At 31.7% G+C, this 15,640-nt stretch overlaps 3 protein-coding genes across 5 annotated transcripts in view; all 3 read left to right on the top strand.

The window, feature by feature from the left end:
• Positions 1-293: 293 nt before the first annotated feature.
• On the top strand, positions 294-863 carry LOC109152238. The gene has a single exon (XM_019299826.1). The coding sequence runs from the start codon at positions 294-296 to the stop codon at positions 861-863; it is 570 nt and encodes a 189-aa protein (XP_019155371.1).
• Positions 864-940: 77 nt separating this feature from the next.
• On the top strand, positions 941-1,918 carry LOC109152237. The gene has a single exon (XM_019299824.1). The coding sequence runs from the start codon at positions 941-943 to the stop codon at positions 1,916-1,918; it is 978 nt and encodes a 325-aa protein (XP_019155369.1).
• Positions 1,919-4,871: 2,953 nt separating this feature from the next.
• The window catches only part of LOC109152279 (TMV resistance protein N-like), a 47,367-nt gene continuing 36,598 nt past the window's right edge, over positions 4,872-15,640 (top strand). For 2 of the 3 annotated variants that reach the window (XR_002049375.1, XM_019299874.1), the window contains exons 1-9: positions 4,872-5,647; positions 7,345-8,413; positions 8,773-9,045; positions 9,140-10,446; positions 10,715-10,752; positions 12,136-12,264; positions 14,975-15,066; positions 15,220-15,330; positions 15,459-15,638. Coding sequence is in view for 2 of the 3 variants with exons in the window: in XM_019299874.1 (XP_019155419.1) it covers positions 5,139-5,647; positions 7,345-8,413; positions 8,773-9,045; positions 9,140-10,446; positions 10,715-10,752; positions 12,136-12,264; positions 14,975-15,066; positions 15,220-15,330; positions 15,459-15,638 (3,708 nt within the window). In the remaining variant the exon portion in view is untranslated. The remainder of the gene's footprint in view (positions 5,648-7,344; positions 8,414-8,772; positions 9,046-9,139; positions 10,447-10,714; positions 10,753-12,135; positions 12,265-14,974; positions 15,067-15,219; positions 15,331-15,458; positions 15,639-15,640) is intronic. The other variant, XM_019299873.1, reaches the window with a different exon arrangement.

The raw sequence follows: 15,640 nt of genomic DNA, 5'->3' as shown, positions 1-15,640 counted from the left end.
CGTATATTGAGGATAAAATAAGGCAGCGAATCCTTTCTTGGAATAAAAAATTGCTATCGCAAGCTGGTAAGGAGGTCTTATTGAAAAGTGTGGCTCAGGCAATGCCTACTTTCTCAATGAGTGTCTTTTTACTACCTATGGGGGTTTGCACGGCTATTGAGCGCGTCATGAACCGATATTGGTGGGGACCTGGGAATGACCGTGGAATTCATTGAAAGGCTTGGGACAAGTTGTGTATACCAAAGAAGTAGGGTGGTCTGGGCTTCAAACAACTGCATGCTTTTAATATAGCAATGCTGGGAAAACAGGCGTGGCGGTTTTTAACCAAACCTGAATCATCGGTCTCGCGAGTCTACAAAGCGAGGTATTATCCAAATGGGACCTTTTATGATGCCAAAATAGGAAATAATCCCAGTTTTTGTTGGCGTAGTATAATGGCAGCTCAGAGTATGGTTTGTAGTGGAATCAGGCGCAGAATTGGGAATGGAAAAACAACCCTCATCTGGGACCACCCATGGATGCAGGATGAACATGATTCAATGATTCATACAGATAAGCCAACATATTTGAATAATGCAGTGGTGATGGGATTAATTGATCAAGAGACACAGACTTGGGATCCGGATATATTGGCAGATATTTTTAGTCCTACGGATGTGGATAGGATAAAAAAGATCCCAATATCACCGGATTATGAAGATATGTGGTATTGGTATGATGATCAGGGAGGAAATTATACTGTTAAGAGTGGGTACAAGACAATTGTGGGAACTCTCAATGATAATACGAGCACCCATAATTGGTTAGGCCTATGGAAATTAAAAGTCCCCCCAAATGGAAAACATTCTTGTGGAAGGCTTTGAGTGGTATCCTCCCTACCACAACGAATTTGATTATAAAGAGAGTGGATGTACAATCAACATGTGCTATGTGTGGAATAATGGATGAAGATACAATGCATGCTTTAGTAACATGTGATTATGCAACATCCATTTGGGCTCAATCTCACCTTCCAATCCCCATGATAACAACAAATATTTTTTATGATTGGTTTAGTGATCTATTGAATATTTTAGACACTAACCAAATTGTTCACGCAGCTGCTATCTTATACCACATTTGGAGAGCCAGAAACGGAGCGGTATGGGATGCATGTCTACCGCGACCACGGAAGGTGTTAGCCGTGGCCAAAGCCACCACACTTGCATGGCAGCGGGTCCACCCCACACACCGCCAAATAAACCATCACGCTGTCGCGCAAGGCCACCTTACTACCACTGCCGTGGCACGGCAGCAGCAGCAACACGCCACTGCCGACACACACGGACTGCCGGACGATGCTGGCCACACGACGTCGCCGACGGAAGATGCCGACTCCATCCGCAAATGTTATATCGATGCCGGTTTTATGCCTGCTACAGGAAAGGCTACGGTTGGCGCGATTTTGTTCGACGAAGAAGGAGAATATGTATCGGCTTTCAGTGCGCCCTTATCAAATTGTCTTTCACCGCTTATGGCTGAGACAATAGCGTGTAAGGAAGCCTTGTCTTGGCTATGGAATCGCGGGGAACGATCAGTACGCTTGCTTACAGATTGCTTGACCCTACAACAATATTTGACAAGTCGAATTGTCACAATACGGACTTACGTCGGCTATGCCATTGATGCTTGTAGAGCACGTATTACTTCTTTTGATTACTGCTCAGTTAATTTCATTCCTAGATCAGAGAACTATTTAGCTCATAGATTAGCAACTTCTGCTTTTAATTCTGCTACAGTTATGTATTCGGACAATGTCCCTCCAGACTCTATTCTGAGTACTTCTAATATATGCCTCATTGGCCACCTTTCAAAAAAAAAATACTCCGCTTCACATATTGTTTTGATAGTGCAAATATACTCCTCTTCACACATTTAATAGGCAATTTTTAGACTTTTTCATATTTGCTATGTGAGTTGCATATTTGGTTGTTAAAGATTACATATTTAAGTGTTAAAATTTTTCTAATAAAATTGATGATAGTTACGAATATGACACCACACTTTTTTATTTTGTTTTGTTTTTGTTTTTGTTTTTGTTTTTAAATGTAATCAGATTCGTTAAATTTTTACAGATGCAAATCTAAAATTTATTCTTAATTTTTCATAGAGATGTGTTGTTATGAGATCCTAAGCCTTATAAGTTATCCACTAACTGATAAAAATTATTTACTCCGTACTAAACAACTCTATAATTAATGAACTAACTTCTCATCACAGCTCAGCTTCGTTGAAGGTGCAAGTTGGTCACGTACATGTGAAAACATTCATATTTCTTTGTCATGTCTTGTGGGGACCGAGTCAAACATTAGTGTCTTTAAGTAGAATAGTGGCTAGTGGACACTCATAATTGATGATATCAACAACCTTTGGACAGTGATATGGATTGAATAGTCCAACTCACATGCGGAGTAATAACAGTACAGAGTCCTTTCTTTGTTCAATTTTTTTGTTTTGTGAACCCTTTCTTTGTACAAATATGAGATTCATAGGATAGCCCACATGTACAACTCAACTGATTATAGTGGTAAAACTTAAAAGTTAAAAAAAATGATCAGGGATCGAGTTTCAACGGTAGTAGTGTCAGAGCAATCTCTCAAAGTGAGGAGGGTTCTTTGTGCGCAGTAAGTAAAGGTCTAACCCTTTATGGTCACTTGAGTTATCATGATTTACATTCTCTCAATACTTTGTCAGGCCGAGATCGGGTTCAACCTTTTGAAAAGAATGAGATTCATAGGATAAAGTATCGTTATTAATTCTTATCACGTTAGAGAAATAAAAAAAATATAATTAAAAATCTATACAGTATATTTCTTTTTTCCTAATTATTATTTCATAAAAGTATTATACATTTCATACTAGACTAGTTTTTTTATTATTATTATTTATTAATATTATTTATTATTATTTACACAAAAGTTGTCCTTATTAATTATTGCTTCAACTTTGGGAATAGTTATGTTGTGCATGCCAAAACGATGTCGTTTTATTAAAAAATGCGCGTCTCTCCTTTAAAAAAAATCAGGTTCAATTCCTAGCAACAACATTATATTGTTCATTCATTTTGGAATTTTAGTTCATAGATTATGGAATTATAGTTCATTGATTCTGGAATTGTAGTTCATCGATTCTGGAATTTTAGTTCATAGATTATGAAATTTTAGTTCATTCATTCTGGAATTTTTAGTTTATAGATTAGATTCTGGAATTATAGTTTATCTATTCTGGAATTATAGTTCATCGATTTTGAAATTTTAGTTCATATGTTGTTGCTGAGTATCGAACCTGAATTTTTTTTTTTAAAGGGGAGACGCACGTTTTTAATAAAACGACGTCGTTTTTGTATCCGTATGCACCATGCATAGTGCATACGGATGCACAACATAATTTGCCCAACTTTGGTGACTAATTAAAGATTAATCTTACTTGTTCTCAAATGTATTATGTTTTCTCTTATTAATAATTAAAGCATATTAAGTGCATACATACATACATAAAAATGTAAAATATGTCTCTAGAGAGCAAAATAAAAATAAATCATTAAAATATTTTGATTTTATTTTTTGAAACATTATTTAAAACAATTTATAAATATTTTTCAGAAGTTATTTTTCTGGTTTTCAAACGGACCAAATATATTATATATATATATATATATATATATATATATATATATATATATATATATATATAAAATTACCAAGTTTGCATATTTATTAGTTGTTAAAGACTGCATATTAAGTGTTAAAGTTTACATGGTAAAATTGATGATAATTATTAATATGTCACCACATCATTTTTTTTTTCTTTAAAAAAATTCTGATCAAATTCGTCAAATTTTTACAAATGCCAAGCTGAGATTTGTTCTTAATTTTTCTAAAAATGTATTCTCATGAAATCCTAAGCCTTATAAGTTATCCACTAACTCCGTACTAAACAAGTCTATAATTTATGAACTAACTTCTCATCACATCTCAGCTTCGTTGAAGGTGCGGCAAGTTGGTCATGTACATGTGAAAATATTCATATTTCTTTGTCATGTCTTGTGGGTTTCTCTGCATGACCGAGTCAAACAGTATTGTCTTTAAGTAGAGTAGTGGCCTAGTGGACACTCATAATTGATGATATCAACAATCTTTGGAGAGTGATATTAATTGAATAGTCCAACTCACATGCGGAATAATAACAGTACAGAGTCTTTTTTTTTTTTGTTTTTTTTTGTTTTTTTTTTTTGTTTTTTTGTTTTTGTTTTGAGAACCCTTTCGTTATACAAATATGAGATTCATAAGATGTCCGTATGAGCAACTCAACTGGTCATAGAGACGAAAGTTGAAAAAAATGATATTCATAAAGTAACCATAACATATTAATTCTTATCACATTCGAGAGAAATAGAAAAATATAAATTAAAAATCTATGCAGTATATCTCTTTTTCTTAATTCATTTTTAATAAAAGTATTATACATTTCATACTAGACTAACTTTTTTTTTTTATATTTACACAAAATTTGTCCTTACTAATTATTATTTTAACTTTGGCAACTAATTAAAGATTAATTTACTTGTCTTCAAATGTATTATGTTTTCTCTAATGAATAATTAAAGCATATTAAATGCATACATACATTTTAAATGTCTCTATAGAGTAAAATAAAAATAAATCATTAAAATATTTTGATTTTATTTTTGAAACATTATTTAAAACAATTTATGAATATTATTTAGTCTTTTATAATTTATTTTTTTTGAGTACAGTCTTTTATAATTTATACATATAATGTATTTTTTATATTCACATGCTCAACATAATAATTTGCCTAGTGGAGAGTGATAGGGCCCAATGGTCCTTTTCTTCTACACATTAATTGTCTTTATTATTTATCAATTATTGCTACAATTTTTAGCAGGAGTGTCGCCCAGCTACCTGAAGAATCCGATGAAATTTTCTGAGACGACTTGTACAAAGTCACGCCTATTGTAGTTTTGTTTGTTCATCATATTTCATATGCTTTTCAATCTCCCTTCTAATTACTTCCCTGCTTGTGTTAGAGGAATCCGGCCGATTGAATTCCGGCCATATCAATATATGGCTTCATAGATGGCTTCTACCTCTTCTTCTGTTACTGCTTCGCCATCCACTCAGGGATGGACGTATGATGTTTTCTTGAGTTTTCGAGGTCCAGATGTTCGTAAAACTTTTATAGATTTCCTTTTTGAATCGTTAGAACGTAGAGGGATTCACACTTTCAAAGATGACGATCGACTGGAGAAAGGGGACTGCATCTCTCAGAGCCTACCAAATGCTATTCGGGAATCAAAGTTTTTTATCGCAGTCTTCTCCAAAGGCTATGCTTCGTCAAAATGGTGTTTGGAAGAACTTGCAACAGTCATGGAATGCCAAGAAAAGTTGAAGGAGCAAATTGTGGTGCCAATTTTCTACCACGTGGAGCCCACAGATGTCCGGAATCAAAAAGGAAGTTATGAAAATTCGTTCAAAGAATTGCATGAAAAAATTGGCAAGGATGATGAGAAGGTAAGAAGATGGAAGGAAGCCTTAAACAAGGCTGGCCAACTCAAAGGGTATCATTTGAAGAATGACTATAACGAGTATGCTTTCAACTTCATTCCTCTTCTCGTATGATTCATCTTTAATATATTATGCCTGCCCTTTAATTTGCTTCTTTAATATTTGCTCATCAGCTGTTTCTGTCTGCTTACTTTCTTCTTTTATTTTTAATTGGAATAAGGTTCAAATTGACCACTGACCGTAACCTAAAAGTGCAATTAGGTCACTGAACGGAAAAAAGTGCAATTAGGCCACTGAACACTCTAAAAACGTGCAATTTCAGCTGATAGTCGGTTACCATCAATTTTAGCAGGTTACTTGCTTACGTGGCAGCTGAGTTGACATTTTTAATAAATTTTAATAATAAATAAATAAAAAACACGGCCACCCCATCGTTTATTTTTTATTTAATTTTTTTTTTCAATTTTTTAAAAATTTATTATTAAAATTAATTATTAAAAATTATTAAAAACACCAACTCAGCTGCCACGTAAGCAGGTAACCTGCTAAACTTGATGGTAACTTGCTATCCGGTGAAATTGCATACATTTGGAGAGTTCAGTGGCCTAATTGCACCTTTTAGAGTGTTCAGTGGTCTAATTACACTTTGTTTTAGTTCAGTGACTTAATTACATTTTCAGGTTACGTTCGGTGGTCAATTTGAACCTTATTCCTTTTTAATTTCTATGCAAGTACGTAGTGGTTATAATTATAAAAGTAGTGTGAATATTTTTGTTAGTATAGACGTCCGTTAAGGATTTTATTAAGAAAACAACTGCAACTTTTTCTGATGCATGAAATGATGGAAATTAATTTTATATAGATGTCTCGATGCTATCTGTTGAGTTTGTCTCATATATGAATTAGAAATATGAGTTTGTCTCATACTAGGGGTAGGAGTGAAACAGGTAGACCTTTTGTACAGGGATTAGACGCCTATAAATATATTGGTTGTATCCCTTTGTAAAGGGATTGTGTCACCACTATTACCATAATCACTATGAATAATTGCCCGTTTGGTTCACGGAATAGTCCTGGAATGGAATAGCATTCCCAGTAATAGGCCTATTCCGGTGTTTGGTAGAAATTTCTATTCCCGGGAACATTGTTCCTGGGAACGACCTATTCCCCTTACAAGGGGAATAGAGGAATAGAGATTCCGGCCACCCCTGGTATTAGGCTATTCCTGAGTTCTCAGGAATAGCTTTTATATTTTATTTTCTATTTTACCCTTTGCTTAACCAACTGCTATATTTCTCTCTCTTTGCCAACTCCACCATCTGTTTCATTTTTTCCCTTTTTCTCTCTGTTTCTTTGCAACCGGAAACTCGCAGCACTGCCTCTCAAAATAATAATAATAATAATAATAATAATAATAATAATTTTATACAAGGGCATTTATGTCTTTTAAACATATATTCTATTCCTATTCATTAACCAACCAAACATTGGAATACAGTTCCCATTGTTTATTCCTTTAGCGAACCCAACAACAAAATACAATTCCTATTCTATTCCTTACCTATTCTATTCCCTATGGAATAACACTCCTATTCCCTCCAAATTCATTCCGTGAACCAAACGGCCCATAAGAGTATTGTTTCACCCCGTGGATGTAGGCACATTGCCGAACCACGTAAATCTTGTCTTCTTTACTTTTCTGCCATTATTATTATTTTCTTTCTTGTTCTTATTAATCTCAAGACTATCAATATTACAATTAGTTCAATCTTGTCAGATACGAAGCAACATGTGCTGAAAATGTTGCTGCCGACATACATGCTCGATTGAATCATGCATCGCTAGCCTTTGAGGAGAACTTAGTGGGGTTGGAATCTAGAGTTAATAACATTGGTAACTGGTTGATGTTGGATTCTGATGATGTTCGATTCATTGGCATTTGTGGTATGGGAGGTATCGGTAAGACAACAATTGCAACAGCTGTTTTTAACAGATTTTCGTCCCAATTTGAAGGAGCTTGTTTTCTTGCCGATGTTAGACAACATAATGTCATTGAATTGCAAAAGACCCTTTTAACAAAAATCCTAAAGGTAAAATCAGGAGTAAAAATAAGCAATGAGGTAGATGGAATGGCGAAGATAAGAACGAGGCTTAAAGAGAAAAAAGTGTTGATAGTTCTTGATGATGTAGATGACCAGCTGGAACAATTAGAGAGATTAGCGGGAGGTGGTCATTGGTTTGGTAGGGGTAGTAGAGTGATTATTACTACAAGAGATGCCCGGGTATTGCGTTCCCATGTAGTTGATGAAAAGTATATATATGAAGTAGAAACATTGGGAGAGGATGAAGCTATTCAACTGTTCAGTTTGTTTGCCTTTAAAAAGGAAGCTGCGCCTGATGTCAAAGAACTCTCTGGATTAATAGTGCGTTATGCTATGGGTCTTCCACTAGTTCTCAAAGTTTTGGGCTCTTATCTTTGTGGATTAAAGGCTGTCTACTGGAAAAACATCTTGGTGAAACTCAAGGACTCTGACTCCGTCCACACCCCCAAAGATAAAATTCTCAGAGTGCTTATGATAAGTTTTGATGGACTAGATCTTGAAAACCAAAATGTCTTTTTACATATTGCATGTTTTTTAAGAAACTGGAGGGAAGAAGTTGTAAAAGATGTGGTTGACAGTGATCTACTTGTGCTCATTGAAAAATCTCTTATATCTGTCAAAAATGGAAAAATTGAGATGCATGATCGAATTCAAGAAATGGGTTTGCATATTGCAAGCAAGGAGAACCCAAGAAAAATGGTATGGCGGCTTAAGGATGCTAATGACGTGTTTAGCGGAGCAATGGTAAGGCATATATATATATATATATATATATATATATATATATATATATATATATATATAGTAAGATCCCGTAGAAAAATTAGTAATTAGTCGGTTAAAATGATGGTTATGCATATATAGTACATGCATGTGGTTTCTTATTTCGTAGATAATGCATGCATGCATAATGTAATAAGATTATGTTATTATTGGTTTAATAACTCCATGGAGGCATTGTATATGTGGGTATCCCTTCCCTTATAATTAAAAAAAAAAAAAGCTATTGAATTCCTAATTAATAAGCTAGCTAACATTATTATATATTGAATGCATTTAAATTATTAGAGTGTGTACTGTACTGTACTGTTTTCTTATTTCAGGAACACATAGAAGGTATTGTGCTTTCTGATGATCAGGGGCCTCCTGAGAAAAATACCTTTAAAATTACTCTCAGTGGGATGAGAAATTTGAAGATGCTCAAAGTTGGTGGTGATATTGTTTTCAGCATCATTGATGGTTATCTTCCTAGCAGTTTGAGGTGGCTTGAAATTAAATCTTATGCTTCCGATTCATTACCAGGAAGCTTTAAACCATCGAAGCTTGTTGGTCTTACTTTGGAGAAAAGTTCTCTAAAAAATTGCAGGATCACTCAGGTATATGATTCTAATCTGACTTGCTACATATATGGTGTCTTTTTTTTTTCATCAAAGACTTTGGACTTATTCTATTCTCCATCTTTTCTTGCAGAAATTAGACAAATTGACCCTTCTGGATCTTAGTTATTCCAAGTCTTTGGAAGAAACCCCAGATTTTGATTTGATGCCAAATTTGATGACATTATACCTTGTTGGCTGTGAGAATTTAAAAGTGGTCCACTCATCTATTGGAAAGCTTAGGGAGCTTGTTTTATTGGATTTAAGCAGGTGCAATAACCTTGAAGAGCTTCCCAGCTTTAATCAAGTTTCATGTCTCAAGGATCTCGGTCTTGAATCCTGCAGCAAATTAAAGAATTTTCCAGAAATTGAGGTAACAATGCCACATCTAGTGGAGTTGAAATTAAGAAAAGTTGGAATCATAGAACTCCCTTCATCGATCCAGCAATTGCAAGGCCTCACTAAGCTATATTTGGATGATTGTGAACATCTTGTATGCATTTCTAACGGCTTCTGTGAGCTGCAAAATCTCAAAGTTCTTGTGATTAACCATTGCACAAATTTGAAGTCGTTGCCAAAAAATCTCCAAGACTTGACCTCGTTGGAATTCTTGAATCTCAATGGAAGTTGTTTTTATTCTTTACCTAAAAGTTTCAATCAACTTCCTTACCTTCAATACCTTGACATCAGAAATTGTGTAAACCTTAAAAAGCTCCCAAAACTCCCAAAAACCACCTGCCAACTATATGCAGATTCTTGTTTTTCCTATAGAAGACACATAGATGAGTTAGCAGACTTCCCGAAATTACAATCAGTAGCATTCTCTTTCTCTTATAAAGTTGGAAGGTCAGTGTATGATTTTGCTGATGAGATGTGTATTCATTTTCCCTCTCATAGAAAGACTCCTTTCAGTGTTACCTATCCAATCAAGGATGAGGATTTCGATAAGGTCAATGTCTTGAGAATATTCCAATATCAATGCTATAAGTCAAATGGTATCGCCATTGATCTCAATCCCGGCTGGAATTGTCAAAGCTTTGTGGGATTTGTGATATGTTTCCTCCCAAAATCAAATGTATGGAGATTACACTCCCACAGCGACATTGTTGATGTTGAGCATTGCACAATCATAGTCAAATTGTCATGCAAAGATAATACAAATGAAGTTCACCCAACAAAATGTGTCATTGTCAAATCAAGTGATGGTTCAGAATCCAAAGGAAGCTTATGCTTTGCCTACATACCATTTAGTGGTTTGTGGCCTGCAAAATCTAATAGTGTAACCCCAAATGATTTTTCAAGATTTGAGGTGAACTTTATGGGTTCAGAAGCGACTTCAAATGGGAGCTTTATGGAATCGAAAGCAATTGCAGGTTGGGGTTTTAATTTGTTATATGAAAGGTAAACATATTGATTTTGGTTCCTCTTCATTTACTTTCTTTCTTGAACTTTTTAATACTTTGTACTACATATGTTAGTTCAATATTAGCTACAACTTTCCAACTTCTTTTAGTCTATTTTATTTAGGCCAATGAATTTATATCAAGCATGCTTGTTTATTTTCTATCAAGCATGCTTGTTTATTTTCTAACATAATTATTAACTTGTACTTTTTAATTATTGAATAAATAAACACAATGTTTATGCATATTGCTTTTACTTTTTTCAGGAGTGAAAGACCAGCAAGTTGGGATGATAGTTGTGAAGGTACTCATACTTTGCTCATTTATACTATTATATATATATATATATATATATATATATATATATATATATAGTGGTTTGAATGTGGATAGTATTTTTCGTGTGGCCAGTGTAAATTCACCATGAGGTATGCATAAATGCACCACACAATGTTTAGAAATGCACCATAAAAATACCACACACAAAAAATGCATTACACCTCATCACACCAAATTGTGAGGGATCGCTCGGCAGCACAATAACTTATGATATAACACCATATATATATATATATATATATATATATATATATATATATATATATATATATATATATATATATAAAAGAGCCAATAAATTAAAGTTAGGCCTATATATAACATAAATTCTTTTGAAAAAAATGGCTGTCTAATTATTTGATTAAATGAATGATTCAATTTTTTTTAGTATTTGTTTTATATTTTTTCTAGTTTATCTTTTATTTATATAATTTATTTTTCCAAAATATACCCACATTTCGTCAATATAAACTTTAGTAACGAAATATTTTCCGTTAAGTATTTATTATTCTTAACATATTCATTGATTTCTATAAGGAAAGTCATAGATTCAAATCTTATCCTAATCATCATTAGCATAATTGTTGAAAATATACTATGAATATATTAGATGTATTAAAAAATACAATATAATACTCCTTTTACCCCATTTACATTAATAATGCTCCAGTTATGTTTTTTCTTTTAAATATTTTATCTACTTTTAAAAATAGTTGTAGTTTTAACTATTATAATTCAAATTAAAGGAAAGAAAAAAAAACCACAAAATTAATTTGATAAAGTTAATTGTATATACAAGCTAATTCTATTTTTTGAGAAAACATATCCTACTAATTTCAAAACTAAAAAAGATGCAAAATATTTTCTATCAATAATCTTATTAATCAAAATGTAGCTCGATCAACGTACCATAATTCTCATAGAACATTGGGTTACAGACTTACCGAGTTTTTTTTTTTTTTTTTTGTTCAACTGTGATTTTGAAATGAAATTTTCAATATTTAATAAAGTCATATCATTTTTCTTCTAATTAATTTCTTTAATGCATGGTTATGCATACATTATTGTCACTTATAAAAAGTAATTCCCAAGAGAAGAAATTTTTTTTGAACATGTTGAACATTAGGCTCTAAAAAGTTATGTTTGATCTTTATGGTGTAGAATTTAAAGAATGGGATATATATATATATATATATATATATATATATATATATATATATATATATATATATATATATATGTGTGTGTGTGTGTGTGTGTGTGTGTGTGTGTGTGTGTGTGTGTGTGTGTGTTCATCTTACTAACTAAACTATAAGTTTTTGCTAAAAAAAATGAATATATATCAAAGGAAAAGAAGGTGAAGATGAGGAAATGGGTGAATCACTTGATTGTGACAAAGATGTTGGAGAGTATGAAACAAAAGAAAGTAATGCAGGGCACAGTGTTGAAGTTGCAATGTCAGAACATAATGATTCAGGTAATTTATTTCTTAAACTATCATTATAATTATTCTATATATATATATATATATATATATATATATATATATATATATATATATACTCTTTAATATAATAGAAGGTGCGTTTCATTTCAATTAAAAGATAAAGATGAGTCAAATAGTACATTAATATTTTTTTTTGTCAATATACCAATTGAAAGGTGGTTTATTTCAATTACAATTTTTAACTTATATGATACTACACATTTATTATTTTATATATCAACTACCAAAAAATCCAATGGCATTTTAACCCAACAAAAAAAAGGGGGGTGGGTGGGGGTGTTTTTTTTCTTTTTCTTTTTCTTTTAATTTAATTTTAATTTATTTAAAATTTGTAATATATATATATATATATATATATATATATATATATATATATATATATATATATATATATATATATATATATTTTTTTTTAAAAAATTAATATTTTAAAAAATTTCTACATGGCATTCGGTAATCGAGTAGCAAAAGGTTTTATTAACAAATTAGACAAATTGTACAAAATTGATTAATTTATGGATCTGATTGAATTATTTTTTTAAGTTTAGTGTCCAACTACATTATCACGTGGAGTTTGATGTCTCTTATTTGAGTATTATTCTTTTTTTTTTTAATAACCCTGTCTAAAAGTTTTACACTTTATTTGTTAAAGGGGAAATTGTAATTTATGTCCCTTCATAATATGTCAATTATCAATATCATCATTGAATTATTAGTGGTGCAAATGTTGGCTCTCAATTTTAAAAAATGGTACATATATTGCCTTCCGGTGGTGTAAATTTTGCCCCTCAATTTTTAAAACGGTACATATATTGTCCCTCTCGTACTATACGGGAGGGGCAATATATGTACCGTTTTAAAAATTGATGGGTAATATTTACACCACTAATAATTCATGGGTGACCATTGATAAAATTTTACTATTACAATTAACATTTATATACGCAACATTGTTTGGCGAATGATTTGGCCTCTCATGATCATGCTAGTTTATTTATCTTTAACTGTAACTTTGTTGATTTCAACGTTTCAAAATGAAGCTTATTTCTTTTAATCTTGGGGAAACTCTCTTTGTTAACCTTGACTACAAATACAACTGATTTCATAATTCATAAAAAAAATTGAAAAATGTCATACTATTTTAATTTGTAAAGGAGGGAGTAATTATCAATTTGTACAGTCAGCCCAACTCAATTATTGGAAAAGAAATACAAAGTGATCACAATTATCATATTGAAGAAGATTATGAAACTACAACATCGCAACATGAACTTGGTAAATATATATTTCTAAATAACAATTACTTTAGCCCTTCATACCATCCTAATAAAATTCTATACTACGTTATGGATACTTCTTACTCTTTAGCATTTTATAATTAAGAATATTTATCTAATAAGAAAAAGATTTTAAAATCTTTATATATATATATATATATATATATATATATATATGTGTGTGTGTGTGTGTGTGTGTGTGTGTGTGTGTGTGTGTGTGTGTGTGTGTGTGTGTGTGTGTGTGTGTGTTAAATACTATTACACTATTATTATATTATTATATATTCACACACACAGACATTGATTGTTCAATAAGCTTCAAAAAGAGGTAATTTATATCGTGCATCCTGGTGCAAGACAACGTCGTTTTGTACTTTTTTTTTTATTTTTTAAATTTAGCTTTTTCGTTTTGCTGTTACTTTGTTAAAATAAAAATTCATGTTTTAAAAATGTACATAATTGTATATGAGAATGTACATAATTGTATAATATAATACACATAAATTTTTAATTGTTAAAAAAATTGCGTATTTGAATGTATATAATTGTATAAAAAAGGTACATAATTATATAAAATAATATACATAATTGTATACCACAATGTACATAATTGTATAACATAATGTACATAATTATATAACATAATACACGTACACTCTGTCGCGTCAACTCATCATACAACTTGATAACACAACGTCGTTTGGGAGGCGCGAGATGCACAGTGCCATGTGCACCGTGGTGCAGTGTATAACGATTGTAAAAAAGATCAATGGTTCAACTACTAAGTTTATACACACAGTTACGTTATATATTTTAATATTAATACGATACAAATATGGTTGAAGTGATACTTCAATTCCTTCATCGAATTTTGAATGCCTTATATTTTATTTGTTCGTCAAAATAAATTAAATAATTATTTGTCACCTATTTTCTTCAACATTTTTTTCTAATATTTAAAACTCATTTTTTATTTTAATTAGATTTTATGTAATATTTACTCACTAAAACAAAATTAACTTATGAATAGTTTGAGTAAGGTCTTAATTATCGATCTCATGCATACATTGCTAGTGTTGCAAACTTGCAATGTGTTGCAAAGGGTAACACAGTGCTAAAGAGGTTTGGAACTTTGGATGGCATAAACGTTGTTATTTATAAGTGTATGTGCGTAACAAATGCGTTCGTAATTCAATCAACATATATCATATCATTCATAAATCTATTAGAGTAAATAACATATTTTAATAATTAATATTAAATCAAATGGGTTCATGCAAATACGTTGACATGATAATTTTAAATAAGTCAACATGTTAACCTGAGCCATTTTAAAGATTTAACCCTTTATTTTCGTGTGTAATTTCAAGTCTTATTGGATCGGCTTTGTTGACAATTGCTAGGTCTAAATAGAACCAAATTGTGGAAGTCTACTGAAATTGTAGATCAAGTTCAATGCCGAATCGTTTCCATGCCAGAGTGCTTTAATACTAAGGTTTTTGAACTATTTTTTCTCTATTATTTTTCTTGTAGTTCATATTTCTTATTGATAGAAAATTGGTGCTTTAAATAATAAATAAGTTGTAGGTATTAAGTATTTAATTCTCCATGAATTTCAATACTTGATGTTGAAATGGATTTTGTTAAGGTTGCCCGACTTCTTTATACAAATTCTGGTGTTGGCATCTTGGCTCTTAGCTCAGATGGTATTCAAAAACTATGGAAATGGCCCAACAATGAACAAAATCCAACCGGAAAGGTAGTGAATAGATTATGAGATTTATTATTATTATTATTATTATTTTCTTTTTGCATTACTATTTATGTTAATGTCTTGCATTAATGTTTTGTAAATGGTCGAGTTTCTAAAGTTTACGGTGTCTAAAGGCCACTGCCAATTCTGCTCCACAACATTGGAAACCAAATAGTGGTCTTCTTATGATTAATGATGTGATAGGTGTCAACCTCGAGAAAGTAATTCCTTGCATCGCCCTCTCGAATGATGACTCTTATATTGTGTCAGCTGCTGGTGGAAAGATTTCATTGTTTAATATCATAACATTTGAGGT

The sequence above is a fragment of the Ipomoea nil genome, unplaced genomic scaffold (genome assembly GCF_001879475.1).
Source record: "Ipomoea nil cultivar Tokyo-kokei standard unplaced genomic scaffold, Asagao_1.1 scaffold2403, whole genome shotgun sequence".
Taxonomy (NCBI): Eukaryota; Viridiplantae; Streptophyta; class Magnoliopsida; order Solanales; family Convolvulaceae; genus Ipomoea; species Ipomoea nil.
This window is presented reverse-complemented; position numbering and strand designations above follow the sequence as displayed.

What these genes read in the sequence shown, in the direction of transcription:
- LOC109152237 (XM_019299824.1), top strand. Translation starts at nt 941, where the DNA reads ATGGATGAAGATACAATGCATGCTTTAGTAACATGTGATTATGCAACA.
- LOC109152238 (XM_019299826.1), top strand. Translation starts at nt 294, where the DNA reads ATGCTGGGAAAACAGGCGTGGCGGTTTTTAACCAAACCTGAATCATCG.